At 36.5% G+C, this 23,582-nt stretch overlaps 1 protein-coding gene across 1 annotated transcript in view; it reads left to right on the top strand.

Annotated features, from left to right (window-relative positions):
• The window catches only part of ROBO2 (roundabout guidance receptor 2), an 872,799-nt gene that overhangs the window by 824,521 nt on the left and 24,696 nt on the right, over positions 1-23,582 (top strand). The window contains exons 21-24 of the mRNA XM_052666711.1: positions 481-762; positions 5,717-5,873; positions 12,066-12,326; positions 15,500-15,708. Coding sequence (XP_052522671.1) covers positions 481-762; positions 5,717-5,873; positions 12,066-12,326; positions 15,500-15,708 — 909 coding nt within the window. The remainder of the gene's footprint in view (positions 1-480; positions 763-5,716; positions 5,874-12,065; positions 12,327-15,499; positions 15,709-23,582) is intronic.

Here is a 23,582-nt window from a genome sequence, read left to right as displayed (position 1 = left end):
TTAGATAAGCTGATGCATAAAACTTCTAGAAAGTAAGGTGATGGCCTCAAAAATTACTTTGAGAGCTTTGGCATCCACTTAAGATTTTTGCTACATATTTGCTAGGAATGTTTCCTCTGTGATTTGTAAATTTGTTCCTTTTATCATTTCCCTGAAGCCCAGACGTTGGTTCTGACGTAGAATGAACAATTGAAAACATTCTTCAGTAGAGAAATATTCCAAACTTCACTTTTGCAGTTGAAAGTATGGGAAAAAAAGATGGTTTCAGGCAGTGAGACGTGAAGGACAAGTGGTAGGCCTGTCACAGATGCTGATAGGTTGGCAATGGTTGTATATCATCTTCCCTTCGTTGGTTCATGGACTTGTCTCAGCTGAAATGCAAACGTGCAAAATGACACATGTATTTTTCATCTTAAACCTTGATACTTTCAGGCTTCCTGTGCATCAATGATTTGTTTCATTCTCCTATGCTCACCACAGATGTGTTGCCACCAGTGCCAGGACAAGGAGATAAAACTGCTACTATGCTTTCTGATGGAGCCATTTACAGCAGCATTGACTTCACGACAAAAACTAGTTACAACAGTTCCAGCCAAATAACGCAAGCTACGCCATATGCCACCACCCAGATACTGCATTCCAACAGCATCCATGAGTTGGCAGTCGACTTACCTGATCCTCAGTGGAAAAGCTCAATTCAGCAAAAAAATGACCTGATGGGATTTGGCTACTCTCTACCAGAACAAGGCAAAGGCAACAATGGTAATTACAGCTCATATTTTCCAGAACTATATACTGTATCATCTATTCATGAATTAGAAAAAAAAAAAAAAAAAAAAAAAAGTAGTATGTGAGATGTTGTTCATATTTACCGGAACTAATACTTATGTATCTTGCATGCATGCTGAACCTCACAGTCACAAAATATACTGTTCTGTGCTTTTTGTGCTGTGATAGTCATCAACCCATCTGCCTTCCATTAGGCTAGGAAAGGTATAAGTTAAATTAAAACTTGCGGCCCCACCACATCTGCTCTTGACTTGCTAACTGCATGTGTTGCATGTGCCTGTGCTGTCAACTAATTACACAATGCCACTGTGACCTTTGCCCTTTAACCCTTAGCCTTGCTTTACATCCCTGACTACCGCGTGGCTGAGGGATTGGCTAATAGATTGCCACACAACCAGTCACAGGATTTCAGCACCACCAGCTCCCACAACAGCTCCGAAAGGAGTGGCAGCCTCTCAGGTTGGTTCCACAGCTATGGGTGGGTGAGGGACGGAGGGGTGTTTGTCAGCAGCTCACCAGGGAGGCAAACAAACTTCCCAGAGGCACTTTGCAGATAAGTATGAGACTGCCTGCCCACTGCCAACAAAAGATAACCCATAGGCCTCCACTAAAAAAAAATAAAAAAGCATGGAAATGTCTCTTGCAAAACATACTTGAACATCACTGGAGAATCCTCCCAACCATTGTGCCCAAAACTTGCCAGGACAGTTTGAAACCTTGCCTTGTCATGTTCTTTCCCTGAAAGCACAGTTTATACTGCAGTTACACTGTTCTTCAGTTTATGAGCATACCCACAACGAACTTCTTGAGGAGGTTAATATTTTTGTTGATTTATTAACAGGTTCCCCACTCCCATGAGCTGTTTCTAAACGTTGTATTTCAATCAGGCAGCTCAGAAATAAAAGTAGGCTCTGCAAGATGACTGAGGCTGCAAAAAGTGCAACAAGTCTGCATATAAAGAGAATGCAAATTTTGTATGTGTGCTGCATGTTATATTGGAAACATAACACATTTTTACAGATGAAAATGATTATAGTACATGTGATTGTATTTAAATACACTTTTTACTTGATTTCTTTAATTTTGCTTACTTGTCGCTTTTGTTTCATACAAGGGCTGCTCCAAAAGTTTTGTCTCCTATTTCACTGTGTTGGCCGACAGTGTCAGAGGTGGATATTGGTGGTATGGTAGTAGAGGCTGAACCTTCCCACCAATACTCCGTTACATTTTGTTGCCATATGACAGATGGTGGCAGAAAGGCAGTCTGGCAAAATGGCATCTGACATGGGAGTGTCAGCAAAGGTGTGTCACTGAAATCGTCATTGTGGAAAAAATGGCACCCTTTGACATCCTCCAATGTTTTCTGAATGTTTACAGAGAGTAAACAATGGACATGAGCACAGTAAGGTGGAGGATGGTACATTTCAGGAGTTGCTGACAGAAACATGAAAGACAAGCCAATTCCAGACAGCCATGCACAGCTGTCACACTATGAAATGAAGAGTATTTCAATCAACCCATCCATGTAAATTTGTTAATGGTGGTGACTACATTCAAAAACTGTTTTGTAGCTAAGAATTTTTTCTTGCAAGTAGTGTTATTGTGCATCTGTTGTAGTTTCCATGGAAATAAATTGGAGGCATTACTTTCAGAGCAACCAATGTATAATTATGTCTTTTTTTTTTAAGATGAAAATTGAAAAGCCAGAAATTAAAACCTGCTATTATACTTAACCAAAATAGGAGTAAGCTGGCAATAATTCAATTTCAAGTTCTTACTCTACCTATAGCCTTTTGAATTTCTGCTGCAACATAGAGCAATCATCACAGTAAAAGATCAACTCTAGAAATAGCTTTTTTATGTCAACTTAAATGACACCTATTTCAAACTGTATGCTTAGATTAGAAACTATAAATGCTAGCCCATAATTCAAATAAACAAATTTATTTGCAAATCTTGTGTCCTCATGGGAAATATTCGCTTACTTGAAAGAGATAGAAAAATAGACTTACAACACTGATGGAAAGGTATGTGAGAGCTGAGTTCATTCAATCCTACGAGAAAGGTTCTTGATCTTTGTATGTAATATGTACTGGCAAGAGGTTTATTGGCACCCGGGACTGCTTGAAAATACAGAATTTGATATTCTGAGGTACGTACGTATGTGTAGAGGTCAATATCACACTTTAGATGTGTTGACAGGTACAACTGCCTTAGAACTTTCTGAGAAAATACAATCAGTGGTTTTCATTACAAAAATGTCAGTTGATCAAAATCTGGACTTCGAAGAAATATTTCAAGTGAAATGTGTTTTGTGTAGTATTTCTTAATTTAAAGTAGAATTTGTGATGAAACATGGAGACTTCAGGTAGCCTGTGCTTCTATGGATGGATCACACATGCTTTGATCACAATTGGATGTCCCATGGCTCAGATGATTGTTAGAGTATTAGACTTGTCAGTATTTTGCTCTCCCTTGCCCATTTGTTATGTATGTAATACAGACTATATTTATAATGCATGAGATTTTGAGGAAGACCTTCAAATAATCTGACAATTAGAGCATTACTGTAGTCAGAATCCAGCTTTGATTACCTTTTTCTCATTAAGGTGAGCAGGGAACTTACTCTTTCAATTCCTCAGATGGTAGTTCTGTAAGTACATGTAAGTTCTAAAGATTATTCTAAGTCTCTCTCTATCTTCAGTGAATGTCATCAGAAATTTTATCCCACTGTGGAATGGAAAATAGTTCAACACTCAACTGCTTTGTTAGGTAGGGAAATTTTGTGGCTGTACTTTGTGCAGCACATCTACAACCTTAACTTGTTGCTGTGATCATTTCATCAAGTGGTAAATTCTTTTTCCAGAAGCTGAGTCATCTAGAGATGTAAACAATATAATTTAATTTCAGTGTGAGAAGACACTAAAATAACAAGCATCATTGCTATGGGGGAACAAGGCTTCTACATTTCAAACACACATCAAGTACTACATGTATTAGGTACTGGTCCACTAGTCTGGCAGTGGAATAATTCTCTCCGTGGGGATAGGAGAAGAGAATTTTCTGCCTAGCTGTAGAGAGTAGGCTTCTTTCCCTACCAGTAATAACCTTGAACTTTCTTTCGTTTATTTCATATGAGCAGTTCTTCAGCTCTTCTTCACTCTCTCTTATAGCTCTGTTATATTTGCCCTTTATCTACAAAACCCCTCAAATCCAATTGGATTCATAGTAACATCTCGCACATCCAGCTTTTGTTTTATCAGTCCCCTAAGATTACCAAGATCCTACACTTTAAAATCTCCCTCTCCATATCAGCTAATCTCTAAACGCTCCTCTCCATTTCTCTTCCTTAAATACTCTTAGATACTCTTAGATTAAATGCCCCAGCAACACACATATGCCTGTGCTTTCCTCCTAGAAAAGCACTCCTGCCTTAGCTCTTGTTTGTTCCTAATCCTGCTGACTTTTCCAAAGTTTATCCTTCAAACACTTAAATTCATGTTCTTCTTTTGTATATGCTTCAGCCTCAGCTTTCCCTCACTCCCAGTGTCTCTCAGACGAAAAGACAAGTGACAAGGGCTGAGATCTGTGACAAGTGTTTATCTCATGCTAAAATTGCACCTCTTTCTGAATGTCTCTATATCTAAAGCTAAGACCATGGCAAAGAAGATGGTGCCACAGAGTGCCACCCTGCCTGACAAATCAGTTGTAGCTTTTCTGATTAATTTCTGTCTGGAATTTTTTACATGATTTGCTTTTTGATTGATCCTTATAAAGCAGCATGAGATGGTAGTGGGTAGCTGGATTAGACAGCTCTCTGCAACTCTCTGCAGCCGGCAAGGCCCAAATGACTGCTAGCTAGGTACCCCACTAGAAAAGCGTACAACAAACCATTCTTCTGCCCAACAATCCAGAGTTTTAATAAAACAGAAATGGATGGATCTTGAAGCAGTCAAGGTATTTGAAATATTTTTTGTCTCGTTATTCCTACTAATTAATTCTTGACTAGAAAAAAAAGGATCAGGGCAAAATACAAGAAGCAAAACAAATGGGAAGGGAGCTTTTTCTGTAGAATTATTTTCCCACAAATTGAAATGTCTCGTTCGGAAAAGTGGGTATAAAAACAATGGGAAAAGAGAAAAGGGCTTAAGTAAAATGTGTTGCTCCATTCATTTCCTCTAGCTGTTCCATTAGAGCTCTACATCAGTAATAGAACCTGTTGTCCAGAATGGCATAAAGGTAATTGAATCCTGTGAAACAAGTTGTTCTAATATACTGCAGAAGACCTCCTGATATTTAAAACAATGAAACTTGATAAATTTCTATCAGCAAAATGCAGTTTCTTTTTGTTTTGACTACATATATGTCATTCAAGCTGAAAAAATTAAGCTTAATAACAATATTTTTATTGTGTCCTTAACCTCTGTGTTTTCCACGGAAAGAAACCATGAAAAACAATATTATAAGTACACATTTCTGTTTCTGACATTTCAAAGAATTTGTAATGGTCTATTATATTTTTATCCATCAGTGAATGCAAGAAATCATAAAGAACACATGAATGGTCTATTATATTTTTATCCATCAGTGAATGCAAGAAATCATAAAGAACACATAAATAAATCAGAAATGTATTCCTGAGGCAGCAAGATATGTCTTTCCTTGACTGTGCACTACTGTGGTGCAAATATATGCGGTTCACATTTTAAAAAGAAGTGATTTAACTAACTATTCTGAATATTTTTCCATTATTATTTTTAACCTTGTAAAAACATTAGGATGCTGGTGCTGATTCTGCTAAGACATAAATGTATCTTCTGTTTTGGGGCATGCCATCTGGAATCACAATTCTATTTAAAAAAATTTAAAACCCTACCTTTTTTCACATTATATCTCAAAAATTTTATTTTTCTTTTTGGATTTGCAGGTGGCAAAGGAGGGAAAAAGAAGAAAAGCAAAAATACTGCCAAGCCTCAGAAAAATAATGGTTCAAACTGGGCCAGTGTTCCCCTCCCACCCCCTCCTGTGCAACCGCTCCCAGGCACAGAGCTGGAACACTACGGGGTAGATCAACAAGAAGCAGGGTAATTTTCTTCTTTTTTCTTTTGAAGAAAAGTCTGTGATTTGTGGAGATGAGGCTTCTGGTTTCTTTTTTGTTTTTTGTTTTTTCCAAATGACAACATTATTCTATTTTGTTTTAAAAAAGAAAACACCTTTTCGTATAGACTTATTGAAGGCTATGGAGGAGGACTGTGTGACTAGCTTCTCATGAGAGCGAATGAAGATGGAAATAAAATCAACCTTGTTTCATCAGCATGTAGGGTTTCTCTGCTTACTCATGCTGAGACTTTTTCTCACTTCACAGTTAGCCTGATGAATTTTGTTGGGAGCTGCTTGTAGATTATGGGACTTAGTGAGTAAGGATGACATAATATGGACTGTATTTTTTCACTGGTTTGATGTTGCCTGTTTTCTGTTGTCTGATGCAACAGAACAAAAAATACATATAAAATTGTATTGATTTTAAAAGATCAACCAGTTGGTAGTAATCTTCTCATTGCCATTTAGAAGAACCTTCACAGTTGAGGAAATTTGTAGGTATTTTTTTAATTTAAACTACTCTTGAGACTCTGGAACCTTTCACTTATCTTTGAATATCATAAACTTATTCTCAAGGACAAAAAAAAATCACATAAAAAGCAATAAGAGGAAAGAGACATTTTCTACACAAAGTGCAGCTATGGAATGCTTTCTATGAAGTGAAATTATATGAAATTGCAGATTATCAAACTCTGGAGGAAAATCAGAAAAATAGTTTACTGTGATCAACTCTGTTGGCGCCTATGAGAATCACTGCAGTTCCTTCTGGGACAAATCTACCTGCTTAAATATATGGAATAATCAATATTTCCTAATGATGAGGTATATGTTTTAAAAATTGTTTTAATAGTTATACTAAATAAAAATATTTCAAGTGCTATCTCTTTTATAAGTACTTCTATGATGAAAATCAGAAGATTTAAAGGTTATTTTTTGACTTTTAAAACGAGTGGTAGCTAACTGTATGTTAGTGGAGTTCCTTTTAAAATGAAGGCTATATTAGAGATAGAATTCCAAAATAAATATCAAGGAAAATGAGCAAACTTACTGGTTGTAAATATTTTTTGAAATATCAAGAAGAAGAAGTTCATATAAACATTTTTTCTGTATCTGATATAAAAATAAAATAAATTCAAGATGGTTTAGCAGTCTAGTATTTGTAATTATCAGTTTATGTCCTTAAAACATACGTTGAGCCACTTCATTAAAATAATTAAGCTATAGAAGGTGATCAACTCAGATTTTCTTCAACGACAATGAAATAGCATAAAAATTAAATGGAAACACCATCCAGAGAAATCCCTTGTGACACAGAGCTTCACTTCTCAGTTGCATAAAATATCTGTTATCTTGCCAGAAGAAATTACATTGGTCACCAAGACAACACTTTGTATTTAAGAATAAGGTAATCACCAGTCTTGCAGGTTCCTACCAATTCAGTTTTTTCCTTATCTTTTAAATTACTCTTTTATGTGTTGGTTTGTTTTGGTGGGGTTTTTTTTTGGTGTATTTTTTTTTTTTAAATGGTATCTCATTAAGAGTGATTATAACAAGATCTTCTAATGTGTATTTTACAAGTCAAGGACAAATATAGAACTAAAGATTAGACTTACAGTGTCAGTATTAAGCTACAGTAATTTGCAAAAAGCTTCACTGAACCCTACCTATTAGTAATGGCCATTCTGTATTCAGGGGGTTGATGTTGTTTCTGTGGATTTCAAAATGCTAAAATGGAATTCATCACAGACTGCATTCCTTATGTTTCCATTATGTTTCCATTAATGTTGTAAAAAATGCTTTTCTTTTTAATTGTTTAAACTGTTTTGTTTTCCTTTTCTCTGATATATACTATGTATGACAAGTTCACTGTGTTTTAACTTCAGAATTAATTATATGCAAACATACATATATTGAGAATTACATTTGAAAAATGAATTTCTAGTCAGAAAAACTAAAAACTTTAATAAAGTTCTCACAGTGTGATATGAAAAGTGATTATTAAGAACAATAAAACAAGGAATTTGGAATGTAAATACTCATTTTTCTGTGCATCTCTTCCTATGATTCTTGAATTCAAGTGTGAATTTTGTGGGCATGAGTATCCCAAATAAACTAAACAATTTTGACACCTTATTTTATGTATTAGAAATCAACATTAGTGTCTTTCTGGTTAATAAATTATAGGAAACAATCTACAGTAGCAATGACAGAAAAGCAGTCTTTCAGAAAGAACAGCAGTCGTGTCACTTAAACATAAAAGGAAGAAAAAAACAACTCTTGAATCTCTTTACTGTCTTCTCCCCAGAAGAATCAAGGTTGTTATATTCACGCCTATTTTTCCATAAACTTCAACAAGTATAACAAAAGATGTACATGCAAATCCAAGCAGTCATTGTAAGCAACATGGTAGATTTGGGGATATACTTAATTCCAGTTCAACCTGTGAAGAAAGTCTGTTTATTAGTGCTGTTTCCCTAGCAAACTCATTCCTGTGAAATTTCCCCCTTTTTCTTGGCCTTCTAAGACTCTCTGCTTGTTCCTTGCCCTTCCACTTGCACATACTTCACAGTCTTTGAAATTACTGTTTTGTCAGTCAAACATTCCTTTTGTTTTTTAGCTTTTTTTAGAGAAGATGCTTTTGCTTGGTTTTATCTTATACACTTGACAATAAGGAAATGTTTATTTATTATTCTTCATCATCTCTTTGTATTTTTCACCAGTAATATGCATGATCTTAAGCCAACCACAATTATGATTGGTTATTTTTATTTCCTACTACTGATTACAACTTGAAATGGAGCATTAGCTGCTGGTTGTTAGTGTGCATGATAGTAAAATTACTTAGAAACGTATCTATTGAGAGCATGTATAGATGATAATACATTTTGTATAAACAAAATACTTTCTTTTAAGGCCTAGAGAAGGATTTTTTTTTTTCCTGCAACAATTTGTGTACTGAAACAGAATTCCTTTAGAATGTTTCCTTTATCTATCACTTGTACTTTTTAATTTTGAAGAAGAATCCCTGATATGAAATAAAAGTGAAATAAACTAGCAAAGAGAAAAAGATGAATATAAAATAAATCTGCTAATATTAAAATAAAAATTGTTAGAAACATATTCATTTTTGTCAACTGGACTTAAAATTAATCATCATGAAATTACAACCAGATGTTCCTAATGAAATTAAGGGTTTTAGATTTAATAAGAAGTACTTGAAAAAGTTGAGTGCATTTTTTTCTGAGTTGTATTTACCCAAGGATCTGAAAAAAAACATGGATGTGACCAATATTCACTGTGCTAGTTCCAGAAGTTTAAATAACTGTATAATTTGTATGAGATGCAGTCACAATGTCTTCTTTTAGTTTTGCTTGCTTTTTCTTTCAGATTTATTTTTGGTAAATTGAATGCTAGAGCTGGTGACTTTTCAGACATTACGTTGTAAAGATACCTGAGATTTTGAATCTCATTGTCCTGAGCTTCAGGCTTAGGATCCTCTCTATTTCAAAAAAAAAAAACTAGTTGAAAATACTGTACTTGTGCAGAATCTTTTTGTTAAGAAATAGACTGTCAAGCTGAACATTTGGGGATTTGAAACAAGCAGGGTCAAAAGGCTAATGCCTCCAAAGCTCATTTATGCACTACTGTAAAGTCACTAAGGAGTCTCTTTCAGCCCTATCCCTTTTAAGGAAGATGCTATTGCACTTAAGCATGAGGTTGAAAGAGAGTAACAGAGTTATTGCACTGCAGATTTTTAACAGCATGAGTTAGGATGGTCTCCTCACCTTCAGGTGTCAATGTCATGAGTGAATATGGCAAGGAAAGACAAGTTAAAGCTATTAATAGACTGTCTCCTAAGGAACTTAATGTACATTAACATTTTCTTTAAACTCTCTGTTGTGAGAACAGGTAATCATCCAATAGCTCCTAATACCTAGTGTTAAGACACAGCATTCATTTGTCCCTCTGTACACATACATATTTCTGCATATCTGCACATGGTTACATCTAAATATAAATTTAAAATGATACCAGCTTTAATTACAAGCTACATCTTCCACAGGCTTTCAGCTCTTTCAGTCAGATATTTAGCTGTCCTGAATCTGTAATTTTAAGTATGGCCTACTTTTGAAAAATGGAAAAGGCATTTAGTTAATTTTAGAAATCTTCGTTTTTGCTTAAAGCAAATCTTCTGTTCGTAATATGAGTTATGAAACTTCTCTGTCTCAGTGTTCTCAGCTGTTTTGAAACCCAGCTCCTCACATGAGAAAACTGTCAGTGATTCATTTTTCTCAGGTAAATTGATAATTCCTACAAAACAAGGAACCTTAAAGGAGTATTTTTAAATTACTTCAAGAAATTAATCTCAATGTGTTATTTGCAGTATTGAGACCAAAAGTGTACACTGTCTGAAGACCTTGAAGTTGAAAAGTGACTTAGATGATGCTTGGGAATGGCCTTCAGGGTATGAGATGATTTGACAGTGAAGGAGCTGTGAGAGCTTTTGGTTGTCTACTTGTTTTTTCAAAAGAGCTCTCTATCCTGAGGTATTTGGGAATACACTGGGAGTTAAGAAGACACTCAAGGGATTGGAGACTGGCTGAACGTGCAGAAGATGGGAAGAACAGATAGCGTTGAGATTTGAGTTCTGTTAGCAGAAGTGTGCTCAGCAGAACATGTGTTTGGATTAGAGCATTGCTCTGGAGAAGCAGTGCTTCAGCTATAGGAACAGGCAGTAGGACCTATGTGTTTTGGTTAGTGATGATGTCTCTAAAGGACAGGGTCCTAGAATGGTACTATAATAACTCGAACTCAAAAGGTCCATGATGAAGCCAAGGACAGGAAAGGATTGAATATCTGGCAAAGCTTACATAAGAATATAAAACATCTGTTTCTAATCCTGATCAGATATAGCTTCATCTCTTAACCCCCAGATGAAAGATCAAAAATAGAACCAGATAAATGTAATGCCTGTTAGAACATATATATATATATATATATATATATGAGGAGAGATTAATTTGGTGTGGAAGAGTATTGGTGGTTGTTAACCTTTTAATGTACTTTGAAGAGCTGTATTGGAAGTATTCAGAAATTTAGCACTGTCTAGGTAAGTCCCTGAAAAGTCTGGTTAGGATGTGGGGTGCTGTCAGAGCTGTCAACTTGTGCATTAAGTGTATCTTATTGTTGGCACAGCTGCATAGCATATGCCTAAGGCAAGTGCTGCATAAATGTATTACACATCATGGTAGATACATATATACTATGTAGAAAGACAGAGTGAGGAAACTGTGTGGAAAGTGTTTCTTTTTATAGAGGCTACAAACTAAAAACAAATAGTAAATTTGCAGACAAATAAAGGGGGAGGTGGATGTGAGGAAGCGCATAAGTACAGATCATTGTGATCTTCCAATACTTGAAAGGAGCTTACATGTAAGAGGGAGACTGACTTTTTATGCAGGTAGATAGTGATAGGATAAGGAGGAGGTGGATTTAAACTAAAAGGAGAGGTTTAGGTTAGATATTGAGTGAAGAACTTCACTCAAGAGAGTGGTAAGGCACTGGCACAGACTGCCCAGAGAAGATGTGGATGTCCCATCCCTGGAAGTGTTCAAGGCCAAGCTTGGTGGATTATTGAGCAGCTTGATCTGCTGGGTGGCTACCCTGCCCACAGTATGGTGTTGGAACTGGATGGTCTTTGAGGTCCCTTCCAACGCAAGCCATTCTGTGATTGTGTGATCCAGACTTTCTTCTGGATACAAGTCACTACCTATAAAGCTCACCCTGTCTTTTAAGAATGCTCCTATTTTCATGTCTAGGTCAATCTTCAATACATTCTCCTAGGTTAATGATTGAGAAGGTGAGTTAATTTTTGTAGCTGATTGTGGAGGAATGTTATCACCATCATAAATGTGATTATGGATCTGTGATTATTTTTGTTGCACATCTTACTCAAGTTGCTTAGCAGTTGTGGGAAAAATTAAACAGAATCACTAAGGAGAACTGAAGCAAGTATGACCTTATTTTCAATAAAAGTTATTAATTAATTAATTCACTCATTCAATAAAACTCACTGTGTGTGAGGAATCAAACTGCAGTAAAAACCTTGTATGCCTGCTGCTGCACTTCAGAGCTCAGATTTGACATATGCTAAGTTTACTTGGTTTTTATTTTAGATATGACAGTGATGGTTGGTGTCCACCCTTGCCTGTTCAGACCTACCTCCATCAGGGCATGGAGGATGAGCTTGAAGAAGACGATGATCGTGTTCCCACACCTCCTGTGCGAGGAGTAGCTTCATCACCTGCGATCTCCTTTGGGCAACAATCAACTGCAACACTCACGCCTTCTCCACGAGAGGAAATGCAGCCAATGCTTCAAGCCCACCTTGATGAATTAACCAGGGCCTACCAATTTGATATAGCAAAGCAGACATGGTAAATGTTTGAAGGGGAAACTTGCAGTCTGGGAAATGAAAACACAGTATTAATCTATTCCTGAGTGATACAAATATCAATTCTGTTTAACATTTTGCTAATGTTTACAAAACTATAAAATGAACAGGAAATAGCAAAACTGTATCTGTAGTGCAAAGGCCATAAACATTGAAATATGCTTTTTAAATCATAATACTTGACTAAAAAGACAAAAAAAAAAATGATATTCTTCTGGAGTTTTGCTTATGCTGAATAGTTATCACCCACCTACTCACAAATTGTATGCCATTTACAATGTTCTCAGGCTAGCAGAAGACATGATTTTTACAGAATTTTCAAAAATAATGAATGACTAAAGCTCTGATTAAAAATAATGTTAATTACTTGAAATAGCAATGTAGCAGCTTTTACTCTTTATCACATGAGAATGATGCATTTGTACATCTGGCTGTATTTTGAAACACCGGGAAAATTTCTGATACATGGGGAAAACCCAGAAAAGACTTGAAGGAGGTTAGAATTTACAGAGTGTATCTTGCGTTTCAGAGTGCTTTATGCCTATTTAAGAGAAGAGCAAGCAAATACCACAGTAACATTTCCCCTGTAAAACAAACAGAAGCAATCTCTTTGGGGACTGTAAAGGGAACTTGTCATCTGCACCAGAAGGGGATGCAGTGAAGGTCAGTTGCCTTCTGGATGTTCCCTAAGAGGCAGCTGTCCTTTAGAAACGTTTTTATCCAGACAAAGCTTGAGACTCTCAGAGGACAGAAGTGAAGCTAGTTATCGAGTGGCACGCTGCCAGAAGGGAAGCAGCTTTCCATACTGTTAAATAAAGTCGCAAAGTTATTCAGCTTGAGCTACCATAAATAGACCAGGTAGGTAGGAAGGCCATGCCAAATCAAGGCCAGCTGTTTTCCCTGGACTCTGTCGAAGCCTGAAGGCTTCTCTGCAATCCACACTCGATCAGCAGGGCACTTTGGTCCCACCACAGTGCCATGCTGCCAAACACGGAGCCCAGCTTACTGTGGGACAGACCCAAATCCCAGGCAGCAGCTAAACTAGGCCAGCTAAAGGTGGCTGGCTTCCCAGATACATGTCCTATATGCACAGGCAATGCTGCTGCATTTTGCAGCTGTTACACTTTCTACACCCTGCAAAGTGCAGGCACCAGACTGGTAGCGGGTAACGAGACAGGGTGCAGTGGCAGAGCCTCTAGCAGCTGACAGGAAATGTCATCTGCAAAAATGAAAACTGATCAGGGACTTTCGTAACAGGGATAGTAATATACAGATTTTTTACTTTGGAATATACTTAGGAATATGGAGATTTTAACATCACTCTCCTGTTAAGGACATAGTAATTGCACATGGAATTCTGAAAAATAATACTGTTAAAAACCTGTATTTTCATGCTAGGTTATTACTGCAGGTTTAGGGGTATATATTGAGAGCTGCAAATACAGGTGGTTTCTGATTGGTTGGCTGGAGATGCACCATGCTGCCAAAGGGTCTAGCAAAGGCTGTTCAAAGTCAGAGGAAAATCCTCCACTGCCTGAAGTGGGAAGGAAGATTTCTTTGTTTTTCTTTCTCAAGTTTAGTCTATCCAGTATAGAAAGAAAAAACAAGATGAGACCTATCAGATTACTGTAGGAGTAACTGAAGAGATATTTAGAAACCAGCCAATTAGGAATTTAAAAGCACATTACTAGATTACTAGAAAAGTATGTAATCATTATGGCCTCGATCCAGCAAATCACTTAAGTATATGCTTAACTACAAGTACATGAGATATTGACTTCAATTGTTCTATCACATGCTTAACATTAAGCATATACTTAAGTATTTTGCTTGATGGGGAGCTAATCACGCTGTTTATTGAGGGTGTTAGATCACAGTGCCCTTTAGCACAGTGTTTTGAATACTGCATAGCCAAGACTCTGGTGTCCAGATAGAAAAATACTCAAGAGCTGTTAATCAGAAAGAGGTTGTATATTAGAAACACAGTCTCTGCTCTGCAAATAAGCTTCAGATTAAGCAACAATTTAAAGCCTACACACAAAGGTGGAAAGAGATTCCAACATAACATGACATTCTCTGATGCAATAGAGTAACATTATGAGAAAAAAAAAAAAGAACGACTGTTTGAATAAGGAGAATTACCGTACTTATGAAATGTAGGCAATAAAACAGCAGCAGAAGCTCAGTGAAAATGTATGAGAGCTAGGTAGCCAAACAGGTGACATTTGTAATTTTCTCTGTTATGCTGGTGTCCTAGCATAAGACCAGCGGAGTCCTGGATCCCGTCCAGAATTCTGTCAATTGATATCAGGTCACAGCACCTCATGAACAGATATCCAAGGGCTCTCACGTGGCTGAAATAGCAAATTCAAGCCCCATACGCACACTTATGCCAAGGCCAGTCATGTCTGGGTCTTCCAGCACAGCTTGCTGTGTACCTCTAGCGCTGTAGAAGATGCTGCAATGAAAGCTGATGGTTGTTTTCCTCTGAGAGAATCATATAAGTGAAACTCCAAACCCAGTGCTTGGCTTTGGTTGTGTAATCATTCTGTGGATGTTTTTTTTAACTTTATTTTTCCTTTTTTTTTTTTTTTAATTGCATGCAGTAATCATGTGTTCCCTAATACTGCTGCAATTAAGTCAATTAAACTACTATAAGTAAAGTGAAACCTCCTTTTTGATAATGGACTCATTGGACTTGAAAATTTCTTCTGTCCTATAGGCCATTTCCTTCTCTTCAGGGTGAGTTTTACAACAGAACATTGAGTCTATTCAGCCAGAGGTGTGAAATTTAATTTTGGCTCAAATGCCTGATTTGCAAAGTGAAATGTAAGGTTAGACATTCATATAATGGGTTGGGATTTGGAATTGTGCTTTTCCATGGACTTCCTACCCAGTTCCATCAGTACATCAGTTCCTCACCTATTAAAGGACAATCTCAGCCTTTCCTGTTTTATAGGAGGGGTAGTATATGTAATATTGAAAAGTGTGCAGATACTCTGCTATGGTGAATAACTGAACTGATTTTTCTTGAATTTGAGCTAATAAGCATGTTTTGTAAATCTGTTTCAGGCTTATCGAGAGGCTTATCTTCTACTGACCACAAAGTACAAACTCTCATCCATTCTGTTGCCCTTTTCCTGTCTGTTTGCATAGGCACATCCAAAGCAATACACAACCTCCTCAGGCACCAGTTCCACCCCTCGGATATGTATCTGGAAACCTTATTTCAGACTTGGAAACAGATGTTCCAGACGATGATGAGGATGATATCGAAGAAGAAACTCTAGAAATCAATAGGCCACTGAGAGGTCTAGAGCATACTCCAGGCTCCAGTATGGACAATTTAGACAGCTCTGTGACAGGTAACCAAACACAGTAAACACTAACACCAGCTTGTTCCTCACAGGAAAATACATCACCGAACAAACACTTTTAAAGTGAAAATTTATTCCACTCTATTTCTGTAACATTTAAAATGCGTTAATATTGAATGCTAAGTTAAAGAAGGATTTGAAAATACTTTGTGTTGCTGCAAAATGATAAGAAAATTCATGAATTTTAAAAAGCTTTAAAGAGTCAAAAGAAAACTCAATTATATCCTAGCTTTCATGAAAAGTTCACTCTACTGGAGAAGCAAACCAGTTACATAAAAAGGAGAGGGAAGACCTCAGCTTTGGAATATATGTTTCATACATCAGGAGCAGCATAAAAATGTTATCTTAAATAATTTTCAGATATTTTGCTGGGTAAATGCTTTCACAGATGAACATGAAGAAATTAGAAGACTTCAAAATAAGCATAGTTAGTTAGATCAGCACAACATCTAGTTGTAGTGTAATATAACATTTATGTTGGAAAAAAAAGTGTATTTTGAGCCTACTTTGTGTTGAAGAATTTAGTAATTGTTCCCTTTCAGTTGAGGTATTTAATTATTCTGATACATCTTTGCTTTTCGCTCTTTGCATACATTGGAAAGTTACAACAGGAATCATCAAAGGGGACCTAGAGAAGTATGATAAACTAATGTACAGAATCTGAATAAATAAAATTGCTGTTGATGAAGTACAGGCAGTGAAATATATGCTTTTTTTTTTTTTTTTTAATGGAGACTTTATATGGACACATTGAACTTTTTAAGGTAACTCCAAATTCCCTTAGGAATGGACTTGGACTTAGGAGTCTCCCAAGGCTGGACTTGGGCTTCTATATGATGTACTGTATACATAATGTTCAGGTTTATTGCAGATCCAGATGTACCCATAGTTCCTGACAGCTGGTGGGTGCCTCTTCAGTCTTGGAGCTCTATGGAAGAACACTAGCTTGTTAATTGCACCTGCAAAGAGACTGGCTTACTAAGGCATTACTAAAACAGCACAGCTTATTTTCTTCTCCTTGTTGTGAACTTTGGAAATTTCAAGGGTTCTGCTTCCTTATTTAAACATTATTATTCTGAAAACACTGCAGGAATATGACAGTAATGGAGCATCAATACTTATAATTTCCTTTCTTTTCCCTTGTTGAATTAAATAGTGTGTTGCTTTATCCCACTTTCCAGACTTTTAGCTCACCCTAGGGCCAGACTGCTTGCCAATCTAATTAAGACTTAAGAACTGTAGCTCTACTGCTGTGATTTGAAACTCAGGTCCAACTGAAGACTGTAGAGTTAAAGTTTAAATCCCTGAATCCAGAAGGTTAACTTATTAGCACATGAGTATGTTAAGTCACTTTGCCTGAATTTCTAGTGTAATCTCCTTCAGGCTATAATTCTGCATATTTTTGCATATCTTGCTAATGGCTCAGAACTGTTTCCATTAGGAATGCAGTAAGGGCTTTACATCAGTAAAACAGAAATAACTAAAGAAATAAACAAACAGGTTGCCATATATTTTCCATTTGATATGTATTAAGATGTCAATGCTGATATAACTGTTAATCAGGAAATTAGTGTTTTGCACATCTACATTTTCCCCTAATATTTTGGACTAACCTACCTCATGCAAAGTAAGGATTAGCTGTATTTCTGTTCTGATTCAAAGACTTCTGTGCCCATTGTAGTTTATGCTTTTACAAATAAGAATCAAGCTTTTTCTTCTTAGTTGTAAGAGTAGTTCGGTTATTGGGGTATAAAAAAACTGATGTGGTTTTTTTTTTTTTTTTTTTTGGAAGAAATTGAACAGAACCTGGTAATGTAGGCTGGGAATGCATGCAAAGAGATCAAATTCACACCCACTTGTTCCCACCATCACCATGATCTTGGTTCATCTAGCTGAAAATTAAGGTTTTCCTTTTGTTTTCTTTTCTTTGCTTGTTTAATTCCTATCTGGATCTGTTCCTCGATCTGGTTCACTGCATGGCAATGTGTTTGCTAGTACTGCAGGAGGGGACCGTGCAGCCGGAAAGGAAGCAAAATGACAGGCTACTCCAATAGCTTACAGCCAACACTTAGATTGACATAAAACATTTATGAAACTATAACCTTGCAAAAATACATCCAGTGTGTTCTAAATGATCTATAAAATTGCAAACTCTTGGAATAAAAAAAACCTACTTCTGTTTTTCTTAGTTACTATGTGGGCAAAACCTCAATTTTCTGAGTTGGGCTTGCTTTTTTATTAGGAGATGGAAGGAAATTGCTTATTTTATTTAGGGGAGTTGTTTCAAAGGAGAATTTTAATTTTGTGCATCTGTTTCTGCTAACCTATCCAGGCTGCATTTGCTAGTGTTAAAGAGGGCAATAAAAGAAATTGCATCCATTGTTTCTAAGCTGTTTCTCTTTCTTTAACTTGATTGCTTTTAGAATACTGTTGAAGAACTAAATTGTTTTTTCTTCAACTGAGAAAATAAAAGCTGCTTTTTACAGGGCTTTTGATGATTTAAACCAGCATCTTCCTAGGAATTGACATAGTTTGTTTTTACTTTAAACATTAAAAATCTGAGAGAAATGAGAACAGCTAACCTTAAAGAAGCCGTTTTTGTGTACATTTTTAAGCATGTCCTGTGAGTTCAGTGTCTGTATGAAAACTAAGTTGGCATTCCTTGATCCAGATTTGCCCAGAATAGAGTTGACAGAGTTACTGTAGGGTGAGCAGGATATTAGCATGCCTCAGTGATGACTTGAAGGTACCCAGTCCTGGAGTGCAATGGTACTTTGTTTTTCACAGCTGAGCTGAGTTTTTCATCCAATACCAAAAGTAGGATTCTCAGTGGGGAAATGCTGGCACTGGGTGAACTAAGCTCAAACTGCTAAATTTCACTACAAACATAGCGTAGCTTCTATAAAGTGTTTAAAAATCAGTTGTCTTCCAAGCTCCTGAGTTTTAGTTACAGCTAACTGAAGATTCAGACAGGGATTTAATCTACACTATTAAGGTTTTCTCTTTGCAGGTGGCAGAGACATAATGTTGACAGGTATAACAGAATGAAAAGCAAGGAGGAATGCACAGTATCTTAACATTTTCCAGATATTGCAAAGCAAACTCAAGGAGGTTTGACTGTTTGTGGGTCAAAATAAGAAAGTAAAGCCCACATTTTGATTTGTTCCCAGCATGGTTTGCTAGGGTGCTAAGTTCCTGATTCTGATTTAAAGAAACAAGCAAACACAAAACCAGACAAAACCAAACAACAAGCAAACTAACAAAACCCTGAAGAGCAGCTGCAAAATTTCTACTGACTTTTAATACACAGTAACTTACTGAGGGGAGAGAGAAACCCATTGACTAACATGGACATTAGAACAGGCTTTTTTCCTACTTCACTGATAGAAGGAGGGTGATATTCTTGTGAAGAGTACCAGTGCATATGTATAACAAAACTGTTTTCTTTTTAATAAAATTATGTAGATTTGAAATTATTAAGATTGCCATAGGATGTATAACTTAGCAAGGAAGAAAATCTCTTACTTGATGTGTTTCAGTCTTGATTAAAAGAATTAGTGATCACTGGATGGTAAAAGTTGTTCATTCATTGCATCTGAACACAAATGGAATAATTCTTGAAAATTGCAGAAAATCATTTTGGTGAGCCATATTTTATCAAGGCAGAGTTCAATATTTGTATTGATTTTGATAGGAATGCCTATTGCAGAAGATTCTATTTTATAAGCAGGCAGTTAGAGAGATTGCATTTAATAGAAAGAATGTGTTTCATGGATTAAATATGTACGCAGAAAATAGGAAACTGGTAGTTTTTGTATCTCATAAAAATGGTAATGCAACAATTAGCAGGGTCATATTATAAAGCACAGACTTTGCTCTAGCTTAATGGATCTAGGGATATGCATTCATCAGCAAGGATGGATTTAGCATAAAATGACATGTAAATGAATTGATGACTGATCATAAATTAATTTTAGTGTTGAAGAAGTAATAGAGACACAGCAAGATGCCACTTTATCATAGTATTTTATTGCATTGAGCAACTACTTAATGTTCTGGGTGCATTTCTTTTCTAACAGCTTGAATAAATTTGAGATTTTTGTTGTGTTTTTCAGCAATATGGAAACCAAAAAATCTTGAAAGATTGAAAATGTAAACATAGATAAATTTGGTTAAGTGGCGTAAATTCATTTTTCATTACATGGTTATGAAAAGCATTAATTATGCTTGGACTTCTGAAGTGTCAGATACATATATATGTTTTGACTCCACTTACTCAGAGTTTAACACCACTTCCCCCTTTCTCTCTCAAAGAAGTGTTTATTTCAGGTGTATATGGTTAATATTTGGGGCATCTCTGAGGAAGTATGCTGTAAAGTATAAGCTCAAGTCAATTTTTTGAAGTATGATCTTATTTATATTCTGCATTCAGCACCTTCCATTATTCTTTTTTATCTAATGACACAATGACTGTTGCTCCCTTTTATTTAATCACTTCCATTAAAATTAGTGGTCATTCTTTCTTTATAATTATGACCTAAAGGAGATGAATGCCTTCTTCTTGTACATGGGCTGGAAGATTTCAGCATCAGCTCCTGGGGACTTCATCCACATCTGACAAACCTGAGCAGCCTGGTCATGTTCCACCAGAATGCCTGCCGAGGAGGAGGCATGCAATGTTAGCATGTGCTCTGTGCTTTTAAGAAAGAAAGCATAGAAGCACACACATACAAGTCCCAGTGACATCAGTTATCATCTTTAAGCATGTAGATTTTTGTGTATGCAGAGAAGTACTATGTGGAATTTTCAAAAATGTTAGGTTTGCTGTGAGCAGATCTTGTTTCACAAGCGTTAGACTTTTTGTTACCTTAAGTAGAGCAAGATTACACCGTCCAAAGAAAAAGTAGTGTTTTAATTGTAGGCAAAATGCCACTAAAAGCTATAGCATGCAGCCTACAAGGAGCTGGCACCTCTATTTCCTTCACCTTTCCCTGAGAGCAAGAAGCTTTCTGTTTGCATTAGCACCAAGAGATATTTTATGGAGCAAGAAAACAGAGTTCAACATTTCACAGAGTTGATTTTGTTCCACATAAAGCATTTACTGCTGCTGTCAGCAAGAGTAAAATTTACAGTTGCCAAAAAGCGTAAAAACTCAAATGCATTCTTGGAGAACACACAGTGAGCTGCATGTAAAGGAGACACTAAAAGCCTATTTCATTCCATCTGAAAATACACAGTTGATCTGAAAGAGATGTCAGCATCTCTTATGCTGCCTTTACTCAGAGAAAAACAAAAGTGTGCCTGATTGGGGAAATCAAGAGGCTGGTAGATGCCATTAGGGAAGGCTTCCCCTTGCACATAATATGAAGGCAGTTGCATAGAGGTATGAGAGGCCTGGCCTGGGCTGAAGCAGGCTTGTGTCCACTGAGCCATGTCTGTGCTTCTGGAGGACAAACAAAGACAGAGTGCTGCTGAGGAAAAAAAGAACAAATAGGGAAACTTAATAGCTCAGGAACCAGTGGAAAAAATGTGAAGATTTCATGGTTAACTTGCTGACTTGAGCAGTTTTGAAGAGCTTTTCTTCAGCTTACAGTCCACTAACCAGAAGTAACATCATTGTTTGCTTAAATTGTTGGCTGTGTTGAAGTCCTCCTCCAGTACAGCTCATGTCTGTGCAAGGACTGAGCTGCTGTGTTCAACAGCACGGGCAGGGCACCTGTTCCTAGCTTAGCTGGTGTTTGCTGTCCTTGAGAGGTCAGGAGGTCAGGAACAGATCCCTGAAGGGTTGCTTGAAAAATTGGGAGTCTGATGGCAGTGCTTCACTGATCATTAAGATCATTGATAGGTAGGTGTTGTTAAGAAAATCTGGCATGGCTATGTGTGTGTAGAGAGGTAAGTGCATAAACACTCACTGGAGAGAGCGTTATAAACTTGTGCAGATTTTTAGTCTATTGCACTTTTCAAAAGTGGATTTTTTTTAAAACTAGATTAAATCCTTCTAAGAGCAGATGGAATATAGCAACTGCTCCTAGATACACCCCAAAAGTATTCAATCCAAACAATCATGTTTATAACTTGCTGTGTAACTTGTAAGTGGTTAGCATAGCAACGTAAGCAAATGAAAATTCAAACTTAATGTCATTGAAAATATCCATTGTTTTTTCTACAGATACAGAAAACATATGTATGCTCATACATTTCCTATTCAGTATATATTTTCATGTATCTACAGAGTAGAATGTATAAAATACTTGGGCCATGGAACTAACAAAATGCATCATACATTTTCAGCACCTGAATATCTTCCTTTGATATCTGTGAATCTAGTTATATTTTTATGTTTCAGCTTCTGCTTACATATTTTGCAGAATGTGTTGATAAGCAATTGTTTGAAAATGTTCTCAGCTATAGCATTTCATTTTCTTACATCTTCATGAAGTGTTTTATCTCTAGTATCTCTTTTCATACATCAGCAAATAACTGTTGCTAAGACTTTGCTCCTCATTCTCTCTGATGTTCCATCACACTTTGATTGTTAGTTCAGTTTGTTCCTCTTCTCAAGGAAATTCAGCTTCAGCCTTCCCTTGCTGCTGTCTAGACTTTCCTACATCTGTCTGCATCAGGTCAAGTCTGTTTGGAAAATAACAATTCTGTGTGTGCTCTTGGCAAGCAGAATCTAACTCTGTCACTCTCTGTTGCACTTAACACACTTTCTGCCTGTCAGACCTCCATAGACCTCTTCAGTTTCTTTTTTTTTTTTTTGTATCTTAGGAGTGCGTGGAGTTATTATAGCCTGCCACTTTGCTGACATCAAAGGATTCAGTCATTGCAGCATCACAAAATAATCCATTGTTCTTAGGCTTTGTAATGCAGCATAAGCAAGTCAGTATTGATTTAATAATTAATGATTTTTAACAAAATAATACTTTCCTGGACAACTCTTAAAAAAAGCTTTGAAGAACATACTGATACCATTGTTCATCTTAGGTATATTGACATAAATTCACCTGTGCTAAAGAAATTGTTAAGTCAGGTCCATGATTTATCTCTCCACAAGTGTTGTCATATCTTGGAAAACAGATCTTCATTGGTTCACTGGGATTTTTCTCAATATGTCACTTTTTAAAAAGCAACCTTCAGATATTTTAAGATGAAGAGGCAACTTTGCTGTCTCAGAACAATATTCTGTGTCTACATGGTGCCACACAATGCCATGCAGTAATTCAGGTCCCAGAAGCATTCTGGTAGCTCTGCACTTTAGCTAGAGTTGGTAACTCGTTAGTATGTCTGCTCTGCACCTGGAGAAAAGCTAGGTAGTTGGTGGTGGCTGAATATTCTTCACCTCATGCTCTACTGGACACTGTAAAACTATACAGTGTCGTTTATGATGATTTTCAGAAGTACAGAGCACTATCAACTCCATCTGTAATCATTGAATTTTGGTACTTTGAAATAATTCAAACCCATTGATAGTTTTGGAAAATATATGTTGCATTGTCATATTGGGTAGTTAATCGGTTCTTTCTGCTGTGCAAAAAAGTAAAAGAAAATATAATTGAAGAGTGGAAAATATGAATCCTACTCATAGTATTTTGTTCTTCATATTTTAATTATGTCAAGATTTCTACATTTTTGTCATGTTTTTTTTCTTTTTTTTTTTTTCCTGGTTCCATTTTTTGATGTTATTATTGCTTTCCTCTCCTGCAGTGGTGGTGATCTATAGCTAGGATATGGTGAGGTCTGCATTGGCTCCCTGCATGACTCAGTATTCAAGAACGTGTTTGGTCTACTCTTGAGCATCTGTTTCTAACCTTTTAAAAAAGAGAAATCAATTCTGTAAAATGGATTGTTTTCCATCAGTT

This window comes from Tympanuchus pallidicinctus, unplaced genomic scaffold (assembly GCF_026119805.1).
Source record: "Tympanuchus pallidicinctus isolate F22 unplaced genomic scaffold, pur_lepc_1.0 scaffold10, whole genome shotgun sequence".
Taxonomy (NCBI): domain Eukaryota; kingdom Metazoa; phylum Chordata; class Aves; order Galliformes; family Phasianidae; genus Tympanuchus; species Tympanuchus pallidicinctus.
The sequence above is the reverse complement of the archived record's forward strand: the minus strand, read 5'-3'. Positions and strand labels throughout refer to the sequence as shown.